General features: G+C 41.7%; 1 protein-coding gene across 2 annotated transcripts in view; it reads left to right on the top strand.

Moving 5' to 3' along the window:
* Positions 1 to 14131, top strand: part of ANO5 (anoctamin 5) — a 47696-nt gene extending 33565 nt beyond the window's left edge. For both annotated transcript variants that reach the window (XM_027902075.1, XM_027902073.1), the window contains 13 exons: positions 599 to 733; positions 1113 to 1218; positions 1308 to 1368; positions 2496 to 2647; positions 4990 to 5064; positions 5432 to 5654; positions 7610 to 7779; positions 8402 to 8499; positions 8882 to 9012; positions 10478 to 10683; positions 11461 to 11642; positions 12257 to 12362; positions 13173 to 14131. In XM_027902075.1, coding sequence (XP_027757876.1) covers positions 599 to 733; positions 1113 to 1218; positions 1308 to 1368; positions 2496 to 2647; positions 4990 to 5064; positions 5432 to 5654; positions 7610 to 7779; positions 8402 to 8499; positions 8882 to 9012; positions 10478 to 10683; positions 11461 to 11642; positions 12257 to 12362; positions 13173 to 13394 — 1867 coding nt within the window. In that variant the 3' untranslated portion in view covers positions 13395 to 14131. The remainder of the gene's footprint in view (positions 1 to 598; positions 734 to 1112; positions 1219 to 1307; positions 1369 to 2495; positions 2648 to 4989; positions 5065 to 5431; positions 5655 to 7609; positions 7780 to 8401; positions 8500 to 8881; positions 9013 to 10477; positions 10684 to 11460; positions 11643 to 12256; positions 12363 to 13172) is intronic.
* Positions 14132 to 15188: the final 1057 nt, after the last annotated feature.

The following is a 15188-nucleotide window of genomic DNA, read 5'->3' as shown; positions in this document are numbered from 1 at the left end:
AAGGGCAATTTGAAACTTTGAAATTTCAGCACAGACTTCAGAAACACTGGCGAAAGCAGTTTGGAAGCTTGACACTCAGTTGTAACCCCAAATTTAAACTCACCTTACCCAAGATCTCTTTGTTTCAGCCCATCCTAGACAACAAAATGTTACTTTGTTCACAGGTTACAGTTCCCCATTTGTGACACAAGTGGTTGTGTTTCTGTGGATTATCCATTTGTCCTAACCATAGGATCAGAACTGATGTGCCCAATTTCACCTGTGTAGCTCCCAGGAAAAATCAGAAAGTAAATCTTCATTTGCATTATCCCGTGGGAAAGAGAAAGAGTGATTTTAAAGCTGGAGCTTCTGCTTGGGAGGAAAAAAGGGATGAAAGAGGCCGTAAAACCTGTTCATTCAGCTTGCTCGTTCAGCTTGAGTAACTTCTCATGGCCAGCTTCAAATCTCGTTTTTCCACTGTGCATCATTGCATTATTTACTCTTCTGTTAAAAGAGAATTTTGCCAAGTGTTTCATTTTTACTCTGGCCAGATTGCTCTATTGCAGTTTTAAATTTTGCTTTTTATTCTTGTTAATTGCCTTTTTTTTTTTGTATTCAGGAAGTACTATGGTGAGAAGATTGGAATCTATTTTGCCTGGCTGGGGTTTTACACTGAGATGTTATTCCTTGCAGCAGTTGTTGGCTTAATCTGTTTTCTTTATGGCTTGTTTACAATGGATGAAAATATGAGCAGGTGAGTGCAACGTTGAAAATCTCCTGGGCAGAGTTAAGCCACGAGACAATTTAGTTCTTGCAAAAATATCCCAACAGATAACAAGCTTTTAAGGCTTGTTAAATTAAAAAAAAAATTTGTTCTTCAGCTGTCTTTATTGATTGAAAAGGTGGTGGGCCACTAATACAGAACTTTTGACTGTTAATTAGTAAGAATAAATGACCAACCACAGGTTAACACCAGGGAACGTGGCAAGATGTGGCATCTTTACTGTGAAACTGCAAATCCTGAGCTTTGAACAAGTGGAGCTCTTAACTTTTATTTAATTTTTAAACGAATTTCACCTAACAGCTCTTAAGATGCTACAGAAACAGATACTTTACAATGTTTTCCTCCCCAGCAAAGAAATCTGTGACCCTGCAATTGGAGGAGAGATCATCATGTGCCCTCTTTGTGACCAGGAGTGCGAGTACTGGAGGCTGAACACCACCTGCGAGTCCTCACAGGTCTGTGTCTGCTTCTGCAGCCAGTTGTTGTTTTTGTTCATCCTGAAAGCTGTTTTGGTACTGACCTGTTCCTGGGCATTCCGTTGCAGTATTCCCATTTGTTTGACAACGTGGCAACTCTTTTTTTTGCCATTTTCATGGGCATATGGGGTGAGTACGTTTCCTAAGTTTTATGGCGAGCAGTAAGATCGTGGCCAAGCTGCTGAGGGGCACTGGAAGTGGGAGGAAGGGGAATAGTGGCTTCACTTCAGTACCCTGCCTCAGATGCAGAAGTGATGAAAGAGTAAAAATAAGTTTTAAGTTGCAGGGGAATTGAGAGAAACGCAGAGGAATTAAAAAACCCGAAGGTATTTCATTAGCTCACAAAGATCTCTGTGCTAGCAGCAAATCTGTTTATTTGTTACCAAAGGACCTCACCACTAATTTTTTTTCATATTGAATTAAAAAAAAAAAAATCTAATAGGGTGATATTGTAGGGCTGCTGTACCAAACTTGTCTTGTTTTTTTAAGCACTAGCATTTGTGTGACATGGATGAGTCATTCAGGAAGTACCAGCCAAAGGGTTTAGAACTGCAGAAGATAAGCTTTCCTGTGTTTGTATTAACCATGAAGCCTCCCTAGGTCAAATAAGAACAATCAGATTATGAAATGTTTACATTTTGAAGTAGTTTATACGGGGTTCCTAAAGTGTTATATAGCATTATAAACTTTATTGTTGTTTAGATATAAAATCAGTTCCCTCTAGTGTCTTAAAAAAATTCTTAAGCCAGCCTAAGTCTTGATTGTATGAAAAACATTAGACTTTCACTGTCTTTAAAATGACAGTGGTATCAAATAAGCATCAGAAAGCAACAGAAATGTTTGAACTTGAATAGCCACGCTGCTTATTTGTAATAGTTGTTTGTGTGTTGCAGGTTTATACATAAGCAATTATCTGTGTTATCAGGTTCTTTTGTTAATTCCATGTCACTTTTTTGCATATGAAAAGTAGTTAAACTACAGTTAAACATGGCCCTCATAACTATGGAAATACCTGTATATCTTGGCATCTTCCTTGTCATCCGCCTCCGGAATTCAATTAGCTAATAAATCTCTGGGTTCATATTATGATCTCAGCTGTGAACCCCAATAGGCAGCCGGTAAAAATAGATGGGTTGCACTGTGAGGATAAATAATAAACCACAGAACAGAAGCCAGTGCAGAAGTTAAGGTGAACTTGGTTCATGAACTTCCTCATTTCTTCCTTAACCGTATTTGAACCAATTTGCAAATCGTAGTTACACTTTTCTTGGAGTTTTGGAAGAGGCGGCAAGCCAGACTGAAATACGAGTGGGATTTGGTTGATTTTGAAGAGGAGCAGCAGCAACTCCAGCTGAGGCCTGAGTACGAGGCAAAATGCACCCAAAAGAAGAGGAACCCTGTCACTCAGGTAACGAGCGTGCTGGGCTGACACTCGTGCAACTTCAGTTGTACGCCGAGAGTTTCATCGTGTGGAAATTGGTGTGTTAAAATCAGGAAAACAAAGGCAAAGTTCGGGGCTTTGGCACCATCTTTGCAGCGTCCTTTCACGTTTCAGAGCAGCAGTCTCTGAAATCTTCTTGCCTTTAAAAGCACTCTTTCTCATCCCTGCACAACATAGGAAGAAGTAGTTGCCTGGATCTAAAGGTAGATAAGTGGGTCTAGCTGTGGTTTTGGTTCTGACACACAACCACTCTGCTCAGGGAACACTGGAGAGGTGAAGGTTGCTGAACTCCTGTCTCTGAAATCCAATTGAGATACAATTAATGACACGATTTAACACACTCTGTATAAATACTTAACTTCACAGCTGTGCCAGGGGAGGTTTAGGTTGGACATTGGGAAGAAATTCTTTACACAGAGAGTGATCAGACATTGGAATGGGCTGCCCAGGGAGGTGGTGGATTCGCAATCCCTGGAGGTGTTTAAGAAAAGGCTGGATGTGGCACTGAGTGCCGTGGTCTAGTAGACAAGGTGGTGTTGGGTCATGGGTTGAACGATCTCAGAGGTCTTTTCTGACCTGGTTGATTCTGTGATTCTGTAATTGTTTTCATTTAAATTTAGTTTAGGTAGGAGTATTTGACAAACGTAGGGATCAGCTGGTTGCATTCCCATACGACACCTACCACCTCAATTTGATGTAATTTTAAATCATCTTTCATAGAATTGCATGTAAATAGCTTATTGGCATTAGGACTAAGTATTCTTAGATAACGAAGTCTTCAGAAAAGAAATAGAAGCTTAACCAGAACAAGGGAAGGATCACTGTCATGTGAACAGTAACCCTGACTTTCAGGGTTTCTCTCCCTAATTAATAAGAAACACATACACTGATCTTATTTCTCATGAGAGTTTTTCCCCTTCCACATGTGCAGCATCAGTTCTGCTGTTGTACTTGTAACTAGTACAGTGCACACATTGCACAGAGCTCTTGGATAACCATGCACTGTGATTTTAGGTGTTACTGTGCTGGCTTTACAAGCCTTATTCTGTGACACATCAATTTATTGTCCTGGTGGTTTTTCAGAAGCCTTTTTGCAGCAGGGTTTAGCAGTGATCCTTATCAGTACCCACTAACAGGGTAACTTGCACAAGGTTGCCACTCTGTGGTGTAACGTTCTTTCATCACAACATGTGCAACACTGAGCACGTGAAATGGCAGTGCTTTCAAATAAGTTAATTCTGCAGACTGAAATGGTTTTGTGGTTACGGGGCAGTGACTTTATTGTGTCCCACAGCTGGCTTTGCTTCTCTCAGAAAATTGCTTCCTCCTCAGTCCTGTCCGGGATTCAAAGTTCTAGGTGCATTGAAACCAAAATGGCCCATCTGGAGGTTTTGAATAACAACTCATTTGCTTATGATGGTAAACTATCCAACTAGATCATAGCGAAGATCTGGTTTTGCTGATTGCAAGAGAATTCTAATTGACATAAATAATGAAGCATTCGATTCAAACACAGGCTCTGTCAATGCACTTTACTGCCTACATTTCACTCCTACAGTATAAAACTTGTTGAATAGCCTAGAATATGTGAAATATTTGCTCTTGGGATAGAATATATGTAAGCTTTCCACAGTGCCTTGTCCCAAAGATTTATAAAATTCAGGTTTGTTTTTTTTTTTAATAAATCACCTTCCACTCACATTAGTTCTTGAATGATCCATTCATAACACATGTAATTTGATATTTTAGGAATTAGGATAGGTAGCAAAAACTTTACACATGTATTATATGGGGATACTGGCATGAATAAGACCCAGTTGCCTGGTGCTTGGCAGCTATGTTAGCAGGCAATTCTTCAAGCGAAAAACCAATAAAATTGAGGGAGTGGAGGGAAGCACTCTCTGACTGGCACATACAAATCCTCAGCATGAAGAATTTATTAACCTTGAGTTGAGTTTTGGACTCAGAGCTGTATGGCAGATGACTTGGCATTACAAGTAATAGTTCATGAAGTTGGTCTTTTTCCTTCAGCTGCTGATTGATTTTGCAGAGGTTTAACCATTCTTCCCAGGTACTGTCTTTACTTTTAGCAGTTTTATGGCCACTTCTGTCCTGATCTTGTCACCCCCCCTGGCCCAGCACATTCAAAAACATGTCCTGTCTGCTGTTTTGGAGAGTGGGGGGCGTTCTGAGTGGCACTCCTTGGACGTGGGCACTTCCACGCAGCTGATGAGAGCTCTGTGTGTACCGCTTGATGTTGGAACAAGATGTTGGAATAAGCTGAACTGTGCTCTACTTGACTTTTTCAGGAGATGGAGCCTTATTTGCCTTTAACCAGCCAGGCTGTGCGGTTCTGCATCTCAGGAACTACAGTGTTGTTCTGGGTGAGCATCTTTTTGAACCGTTGCTTTAACGCAGGTCAGAGTTGCTGACAGTTTAATCTAACTTGTCCCCTCCACCTCCGTTTCTGTGAGTCTGTGTTCTTCTGGTTTGTTTTTTTGGTCTTTTTTTTTTCAAATATTGGTATTTGTTTGCTTTTCCTGTGTTAGCAGAATAATTTTGTTGGTTTTAACGTACCTGACTCAACAAAGGCTCTTGCCTGCGTGCTTTGCGTTTGCCGCTGAACTGATACCCACAGAGGGCACAGTTTGACAGATACGAAGCACCTTGGCGTGCATCTTGTTTCCAAAGCTCTGTGCACGCAGCTGTGCTGAGCTGCAGCTGCATCTCACCTCTCTGCCCCTCTCCCAGGTGTCCCTGATCATCGCCAGCATGATAGCTGTCATCGTGTACCGCCTGGCGGTGTACGCAGCCTTCGCCAGCCTCATGGAGAACACCCAGACCTTGCAGCCCATCAGCGGGCTGCTCACCCCTCAGCTGGCAACCTCAGTCACCGCCTCGTGCCTCAATTTTGTCATCATCATGATACTGAACTTCTTCTATGAGAGAATAGCCATCTGGATTACTGATATGGGTAAGCAAGGGGTACTGGAAGACGAAGCTTTGGAAGGTGGAACCCGTCGTTGTTCTTAGCTCGGGCACAGTGGGAGCACTGTAGCTGGAAAGCTGCTTGCAGCAGCTTGCAGCAGTGACTCTGCCATACTGAACATCTTCCCTCCACCTCAGTAGTTCTCATAACCTGATTTCTCTTTGTATAATGTTTGCTTAGATTAAAACTGGTCCACAGAGGCAATCACAGATCTGAGCATAATTACCTTGTGTTATATTAGAGTCACCAAAGCAAGATCAGACTGTGTTGATCTAGCAGCATTTCAATTAGAAATCCTGTAGATGTGTTTCTAAAAACACATCACAACCATCTTTACAAGTGAAAAAAGACTAAATAATCATGCCTCTTAGTTTGAGGGGGGAAAGAAAGGAAGGTGGGGGATAGGATAGGACAGCACATTTGTCATTTTTTCCTGAGCGCTGCTTCCCTTGGCTCTGTCTGTTCAGATTTGGAGTTGCACAGGTGGAAGGCAGAGGTTGAGCAGGATGAGAAGCTGTGCCCAAGATGTGTCACTGTGGCTGCAGCATGTCCTGCAGAGCTGGAGGAGCCAGCAGGCAGGCAGGCCCAGAAAGGTCAAATACTTCTGTAGCAGAATATTTTTGCATGCTGGAAATACCCTTCCCTAGAGCCCTCCTTACATATTTGATTTGATTTGATTTGTCCTTAATGATTTAGCTGTAGAAGTCCCTGCAGGTGTTTTATAGAAAGAAAAAAAAATGTAGAATACTCAGCTTGGGGGGGAGAGCTGAAAATACTAGGTGCTTGTAGTTTGTACACCTGTCATAAAAACAGTTGGGTGATTTGCAAGTGATGTTAAGAATTGAAAAGGTGTTTCTTGCAGAAACTTAAAGGGGTGTTTCATTTGGTTTCTTTTGATTTATCAGGGACCATCTCTTGTCTCTACGATCTGTATGGCTTATCTCATTTGGCCAAATCAGACCAAGCTGAAACAGAACAAGTAACAAGTGCAATTGCCCATAGCAAACACAGAAACAAAGAGAAAAATCATAATTTTTTTTTTAACCTTCCTTTCTCGGGGCACAAGAATCATAGGCATGAAGGCTCTGTGGTGTTATTTTGCCAGTTGCAAGTGTGGTGGAATAATTTCTGGAGTGTCAGCACTGTCTGTGTTTGTGGGTTTCAGGGGGAAAGCAGCAGTTCACTTGTGTGGGGCTGCTGCCCTCCTCGGGCGGCCGAGGTGGCTGCGCCCAGCCCGGGCTGCCAGGAGTGTCTGGGCAGAACTTCTTCACCCTGGAACTCCCTTGGGAAAGGTTAGGCCAGATCTGGTGTTCAGACCTGCAGGGACAACCTGCCTCTGTTGCTCTGAAGGTTTTGTGTGCCTGGCATCAATAATATGAACAGCTCAGTGAAAATACATCACATTTATGTTTTTAAACCTTCCTTGTTCTTCTCCCCATTATGAGACTCATCTTTCAGAGGCACATCCAGTTTCTGCTCATCTCGATGTTAACATACAGCATTTTGTTAAAAAAAAACCACTGTAACATACTTCTCTACTACAGATTAAAAAAAAGTGAAGTTCTCATTGCTAATAGTGCTAGTTCTCATCCTTCAGGAGGCCCTGCTAGTTACTGTTTGTAAGTCATCTTGGATCTCCTAAAATAGTCTAATATTTGGGAATGAACAAGTGCCAGTAGACAGTACAAAGAAGTGGAAATTAAAGCTAATAAAAGTTTAAAGTGTGAATTTCCTTTACCTACCTGCTCCTCACATTGCATTATAAGTTAAGGGTAGGGTGTCAGAGCAGGAGCTTCATCTGATGAAATATTTGTAGGTGTTTTCCTTTTTTTTTTGTTTTCCTTTCGCATCACTAGTGCATGACGAATATTTATGAATCTGTATCGTTTTAAAAGGGAATAAAGGAGAATAAAATTGCTGTTTTTTTTTTGGTTTCGCAGAGATCCCCAGAACTCACATGGAGTATGAGAACAGGCTCACTATGAAAATGTTTTTGTTCCAGTTTGTCAACTACTATTCATCCTGCTTCTACGTGGCCTTCTTCAAAGGGAAGTTTGTTGGTTACCCAGGTGCCTACACATACATGTTCAATCGCTGGAGAAATGAAGAGGTGAGACTTCCCTAATTAAGGTGGATTGTTCCCTTCAGCCCTTCAGTGCAGTCATGAATTTCCAGCTGCAGGGTTGGTGTGAACTGAGCTGGACCTCAGCTGGCCATCCTGAGGCTGATGGTGGGGCTTCCAAGGACTCTTCCTGCTGTTGCTAGTCGGGAGAACACCAGCAGGGAAAACCTGTCAGTCCCCAGAGTGGAAAATCAAAAAGCTTTCCTTGGCCCCAGTTCTCCTGAAATACCAGTGGGCCTCGCCTTAGCTCTTTAAAATAAAAGAAGGTCTGGTGCTGAGAGCTCACTGAGAGCCACAGATTTGCCTTACTGGGGTTGAGGGGTGGGAGCCACACACAGATTCTGCTGCTGAAGCCTCTCTGAGTTACTCTGTCTTCAGATGGTGGTTGTGTTTTGGCGCGTGTGTTTTATCACACGCTTCTGAGCGCTGAAAGCCCTTCTGCAAGAGCCTTCCTGAGAGGGGAGCTCGCCTGGCAGCCCAGCTGGAAATTCGGTGTCGTCCTAACAAGTTTGAGAAACTCCTTTTCTTTCATTTGTGCAGTAGCAGGATATGGTTTCTCTGGGCAGTGCCCCTTACTCGTGTCCTTTAACCCCCGGTTTGTCTCCCCCAGTGTGACCCCGCGGGCTGTCTGATAGAACTGACGACACAGCTCACCATAGTCATGGCTGGCAAACAGATCTGGGGGAACATCCAAGAGGCCTTTGTACCGTAAGTTCTCTCTTCCCCTGAGATGCTCATCTTGTATAGCCAGAGGAAGTTCTTGGAAGGAGTGGTAACAAGTATTGCCATATGAAGAAATTAGGAATTGTGTAAATTGGGCACAAATTCTGATGAGTAGACTAATTTCTTAGAGGCTTTTGGCCTCTTCCTGTGAAAGCACATTGCTTGCTCAGAGAAAGCGAAGACTTCACAGATTTCACAAAATATTCTGAGCTGGAAGGGACCCACATGGATCATCAGTGTCCAGCTCTTGGACACTGGCCCAAACAGGGATCAAACCCATGAACTCATTGTTATTAGCCCGGTGCTCTTACCAACTGAGCTAATCTGATCTGCCCCACTCACTGTTAACTTTTCTCTGCATGTGCAGCTGGATTTGTAACTGGTGGGGTCGTCGGAAAGCCAGAAATAATCCCGAAAATTTGTACAGTCGCTGGGAGCAAGACCATGACCTGCAGACATTTGGAGCCTTAGGCCTGTTCTATGAATACTTAGAAATGGGTAAGTTTAAAATTACGTGTTTGGAATTGAGGACAAGACACCTTGTACTGACACTTTCAAAAAAAATATCTTCTTGATTAATTGTTACGGGTTGATTCATCTGCTTAGCTGCTGGAAATCATTAAATAGGTCAGCCTAATTAAAAAAAAAAAAAAAAGAAAAAAAAAGAAAAAAAGCTGTCTTTGCATCTTGAACTGCAGGGAATTTCGCAGAAACACCGCAAAGACTGTTTGTTTCCCTCATTTGAACAGGGAACATTATTCTCAGTGCAGCCCAGCTGCCTCCGTGTCCGTTCTGTTCTTGTTCCAAAGCGTATTCTTAGCTGATGTCAGTGGAAATTTTAAGCATGGGACGAGTGCCAGATATGCTGCAAGGATGGGTGCTGCAGACATGAGATCTGTGAACTGGCTCAGGGAGAATCCCTTCAGCGTTAGGTTTGCACTGATCAGCGCTCCCCAACAGCCCAGCAGAGGGAGCCTGGGTAATGGAGCAGGGCTTTCCAAAGGTAAGGTGAGCACCTCAGTGTGTGACATTGGTTTACAAAAACCTGAGAAACTAAAACTAAAACTGAAGCCAAGCTCAGTCTAAAAGGCACTTCGAAAAAGTTAATATTCCTCTATTACGAGGACACGTTTTGTTGAAAAGTGGACCTTTGTGTGATTTGATTTCCGCAGAAATAAGTGTTCTGGGGATGTTTAGAGTTGTTATTGTCACTTAACTAATTTCATACAACGCTGGGATCTTGTGAAATTAATACATTTGGAATCAGTGTTGTCAGCCATGCCCTTGCTCTTCGAGAATCAACTGAACCCATGTGCTCCAGCGTTGTCCTGGGGCTGCTAAGCTAATAGGAATTTTGTTGCTTGTCTAAGGTGAAGAACTCATCACCGAAATCATGGAAGAGCTGATGACTGGTGGATGGGAATGTATTTTTATCCACTGCCTAAACCAGAAAAAATACTCTAATTCCTGTTTTTGAAATACAGTGGCGGTATTGGCTCTGCACTGAGATATTTAATTTTGGTACTGTCTGAAAGGATCATTTGTGTATTTTATTTGCAGTTCTTAAACTAATGTTAAGACTCTCCAGTGGAACTATTGCATGCAGAATTGGTATGAAAGTTTTAACTAAACCATTACCAGTTAGGTGGAGGTAAGGTTGTGATAAAAGTATTTCCTCTTTTTCAGTTAGGAGTATAGTTAATAAGTAAAAGGAAAACAGGATTGCTCTGTACAAACTGCAGGAGAGGAAAACTAGCTTGTTGTGCTCTCATAACTCAGAAATTTGATGTATGAGTTCATCCCAGTTGCCCAACAGTTACACATCACTCATACAAGAAGTGACATCCAGCACTGCTGGCAGAAGTTTTCCATTTGTCTGTGACTGGCAGTCCCTCATCACCCTGAGCTGAGGTGCCCCTTCTGTAGGGGCAGATTTTGACACTTTTCCTTTTTTCCCTTGCAGTCATTCAGTTTGGATTCATCACCCTCTTCGTGGCATCCTTTCCCCTGGCTCCCCTTCTTGCCCTGATGAATAATATCCTGGAGATTCGAGTGGACTCCTGGAAATTAACCACCCAGTACAGGAGACCTGTGGCTGCCAAAGCACACAGCATAGGGGTCTGGCAGGAAATCCTGAATGGAATGGCCATCCTGTCCGTTGTCACTAATGTGAGTATGTTAACTGTGCTACGTCAGCGCTGGTTCTTCCATGTGAAATTCAGTAATTCAGAATGTGAGGAATTAAAAACCGGCTGATGCTTTTCGTCCTTCGTCAGCACTGTGTCACGTTCCCCTACAGTGATATCATCAAACCATTCGAGGTGGTTCGGCTTCTCCTTGCGCTGGCAACAGGCAGCTCCCAATCCGCGTTTCCTTGGACCGTGATCTTTCATTCAGCTGTCTGTGTTTTCCAGCCTTTTGGAATGGCAAAGGCCAGTCAGAGGCTTAGCCTGATGAAGCACACTGATTGCCCAGGGGGGACTGTAGGGGACAGGAAAGGTGGATGAATTCTGTGGGTCAGATGCACTTCTATCCTTGTCACTAGGAGGCCTGTTCTGTGGGAATTCTCATTCAGGTGCTTCTGGATTTCCCTGTGGCTCCACTTCATAAATGGGAAACTGTGCCAGTATTTCACCTAAAGCATACTGTAAAGAGACTGCTGAGCAAAAGAAATGCCTCTTTTGAGTGTGTTTTAGGCAACAAATCCACTTGCAGTTATTGCTTTAGTAGCAAAGACACCTCAGCACTTCCAGTATCTCAAGTTTTGAGGCAAAATGTGCTGAGGCTTCACTCAGCATCTCTTACCAAGTGCCCTAATTGTGCTTCTTACCCTTCCTTAAAATATTCAGGGTAGTTCCAGGGTGACAGAACTACAACCCCTTTATGAATCTGCTCACAGCTTTTTTTGTGCCGCTTTCCTAATTTCTTTTTCCTATTTCTTTTCAGGCTTTTATTGTGGCATTCACATCAGATATGATCCCTCGTTTAGTTTACTACTATGCTTATTATGAAGATGAAGACTCACCTATGTCTGGGTACATAAACAACAGTCTGTCAGTGTTTCTAATCTCAGATTTTCCTGACAGAAACAAACCTAAAGAGAATCCAGAAAACTTCGTCATATGCAGGTCGGTGTAATAATAAATAATTTATCACTTCGTTTAGAATACAGCATAAAAAACCAGGGCAAATCAAAATAGTCCATTAGAAGTTAAATTATGTCATTGTGATCGTTCTAAAGTGTGAGAGGTAATATTTAGGCTATCAACAAGGTAATGCTTGAGGTGTAAGAGATCAAACCAATAACAAAAAAAAAAAGAATCACTGTTTGTGTGATGGTGTAGAACACTTACTCAGACTGTCCTTCCGTGAAACCTTGCATCTGTCCAGTCCCCAGCCTGTCACATTTATTCAAATACATGTCCATTACCATGTGATACATCCCATCACTCTGCCCTGTATTATTTGATCACTGCCTGAAAAACAAGTAACCCGTGTGCCAGATCTCACACGTCGCACATCCCGTGCCCTGCTCTGTTGCTGCGAATGTGAGGGTGTTTAGGCAAACATCTGATAGGAACAAATTTGAGAGGGTAACCTTTTTCTGCAAAAGGAAACAGACCATTTAAAACAAGAAAAGGTTCCTTAAGTGACAACTGTATTTGCTTGTAAGTGTCACTGAGCTTGTAGTCTGTCCCAGGCTGACTGACATTTCACCTTTGCATGTCTGTCATTCCAACAGGTACAGAGACTATCGATATCCTCCAGATCATGAGAGGAAATACTTGCACAGTATGCAGTTCTGGCACATTCTTGCTGCAAAGCTGGCCTTTATAATCATTATGGAGGTATGTTGCCTGCAAAATTTCCTTCTGAAATTGGTACCTTATAGATTACTTAGATGGTTATTATGAAATAATTTTTTCTCTAAGTAATACCAAGTACTCATGTCCTAAATGATTACTATTATTAGGCCTTTCAGCTTCAAGTTAACCTCAGATTAGGAGCAGTGAAGACAGCTGAGGAGACTGCTAATGTTGATCAGAATCCCCAGCAAAAAAAAAAAAAAAAAGGTCTTTATGTTGGTGGAAGAGATGTGAACCGCCAGGACCGGCACTTCCACTTGTCTGGCTTTCACAAAATCCTTGTCTGGATTTCACATGAAATAATGTATGATTTCATACATCGTTTTGCAGTGATGTACATTGGCTAAAAATAGCTGAATCAGTGGTTTGGGTAACTGGCACTTCAGTGTTAAGCCACTGTTGAGCAAGTTATGAAGGGAAAAGGGAGTAGTTAAAGTGCTCTTCTCATCACTTTTCCTGCTGTGCTTTATCAGCTCTCAGTAGCTGAGAGTGTTATCAGCATGGCTGTGTGAACTTTTCTAACAAACCACACAGGGGATTTAGAGATTCAGACCCTGACACTTCCCTCTTGGGTTGGCTAAGTCATTAATGGTTGGGAATGAAAATTTCTGCATAAAAGGGTGCGTTTTATTTAGATACACATTAGCTTGGTATTATTTATTGTTCCAGGACAGCCAAATGAAATGTGTTGTCTTTGTGAGGAGAAAGTGACCTATACTTGGTGTTAGATAAAACAAGAGGTGTTTCATTTGGCAATGACTTATTCCTTCTTTTTTTTTCCTTATTTTTTAGCATGTTGTGTTCATCGTCAAATTCTTTGTAGCCTGGATGATTCCTGATGTCCCTGCAGATGTGAAAGCCAGAATAAAACGGGAGAAGTATTTAACACAAAAAATCCTGCATGAGTATGAACTCGAAAAACTGAAGGAGAGACTGTGCCAGGGTGATAAACGAGCCACGGAGAAAGAGTTCATCGCCACGGAAGGGAGAATGGAGCTATCCAGAGCAATGTAGCCCTGAAACCAACTGTTTGGGATTCAGCTCATTTTAGCTTTGTTTTTTTGTAATCTGTGGTCTGCTCAGTATGCATCCTGCTGAAAGCTGTAGGAGGGTTCAATCCTTTGCTTTCAGTCCAAAGATTTTAGGCTTTTCTTTAAAAGCTTTACTGAGCTTTCAAGGTTTAGGAAATCAACTGTTTGACTTCAGCACTGGTTTTTATTTGCCCATGACTTTGACTAAAGAACTGTAATCTTGTAATCCCAGAATTTGGACACCTGGTATGGGGATTGTTACCTTCAAAGGGCTCACAGGATATGATAAGGTCATTACCACCAAGCCCTCCCCCTGTTGCTAACTGCAAAGTTCCAGGCTGAATGAAAGGGATATCACAGAGGACTGCTCTGTGGAAAATGCTGAGAATTATTATTTTGTTATGTGATCATTTAAATAGGAGGACACTCCTGATACAAGGGGCTGATTTGGGGCTTTTTTTTTTTTTTTTTTATATCCACTATGTCTTATGAAACATTGGTTTGCAGCTTTGAACTTCTATATACTTTGTAGAAGGAATTGATTTTTAAAGTTGGCTTAATTCCACTTGGAATTATATATAGGCACAGAATTCAGTTGATACGTACTAGTGAAGTAAACAAAAAGCCATAATTTATTTTTATAAAGATATAATTTGCCAAAGAGTTTACTCTTTAAATGTAGGTATTGTGGAATCATCTAATTGCAGTGGCTCTTGAAAATACGTATTCAATGTGGAGAAGTACAGTTATTATATCTCTCAGTCTCAAAAACTGCCATTTTTGGAAGACTATGTTTGCCAGTTTTGGCCAAAGCTGCTCCTTTATTTATTTATTTGTTTGGATTCTCTGTGAATGCCAGCAAAGAGCTAAAGCTGTGTGTCTGTACTCGGTGCATCCTGTGGGGTGTGACTGCACAGGGCAGTGGATTTGGAGCTGGGCCACCACACTAATTGATCCAGCTGGATGGTTTGTTCTTGGACTTTTATCCAAAAGATTTTAAGCAGACCAGATAATCTATGCTTATGCTGTGATTGTCCCTATACATAGGAGCTTGGGGTTTGGGGGTGCTTCTTTTCTTTTTGTTTTTTGTTTTTTTTTTTTTTTTAATTTTGAATCTTTAAGAAGGGTATTTGTTTTGTTATGGGGCTTTTCTACAACATGACCGAATTTATAAATATATAATAACTACTTGTGCAAAGTAGCTTCCAGCTGTTTATGAATGTGCCCTCTTTTTCTAATTTGAAGCATTTTAGGCATTTTTATCATTTTGCTGTATATTTAAAACATATCAACGCTTCCATGCTTAGTGCCTTGTTTCTCTGCATTTGGCAAAAGGTGTGAAAATTATCTCTGTTGGGCAGTGCCTATTTCCAGAGGGTGCTTTGCAGGCATCTGTGAACCTGCAGACTGAGCTTGTTCAGTGTTAGCCAAACCACGCCTGCCTTGGCCCACTCCTGCCTCAGTGCCACGTGAACTGATCCAGAGAGCACTTCACGCCTTGGTGGCTTGGTTAGCTGAGTTCTCTCAGGCTGAAGTGCACAGGGTAGACGAGATTAGAAAACTTTACTCTATTTGCACTTTGAAATTTATACTTCCTTGCAAGTATACACAAAAAAAAAAAAAAAAAAAAAAAAAAAAAAAAAAAAAAAAAAAAAAAAAAAAAAAAAAAAAAAAAAAAAAGGAGGTTTGTGTTCCACATCAGCCCAATCATGTACTGTTTACTGGTACCACAGCTTAAGGTATGTTGTTTTCTTGGTGAGTATCCCTAATGTTGTAA

The sequence above is a fragment of the Empidonax traillii genome, unplaced genomic scaffold, assembly GCF_003031625.1.
Source record: "Empidonax traillii isolate 1590-97213 ecotype Southwest subspecies unplaced genomic scaffold, ASM303162v1 scaffold836:size348770, whole genome shotgun sequence".
Taxonomy (NCBI): domain Eukaryota; kingdom Metazoa; phylum Chordata; class Aves; order Passeriformes; family Tyrannidae; genus Empidonax; species Empidonax traillii.
This window is presented reverse-complemented; position numbering and strand designations above follow the sequence as displayed.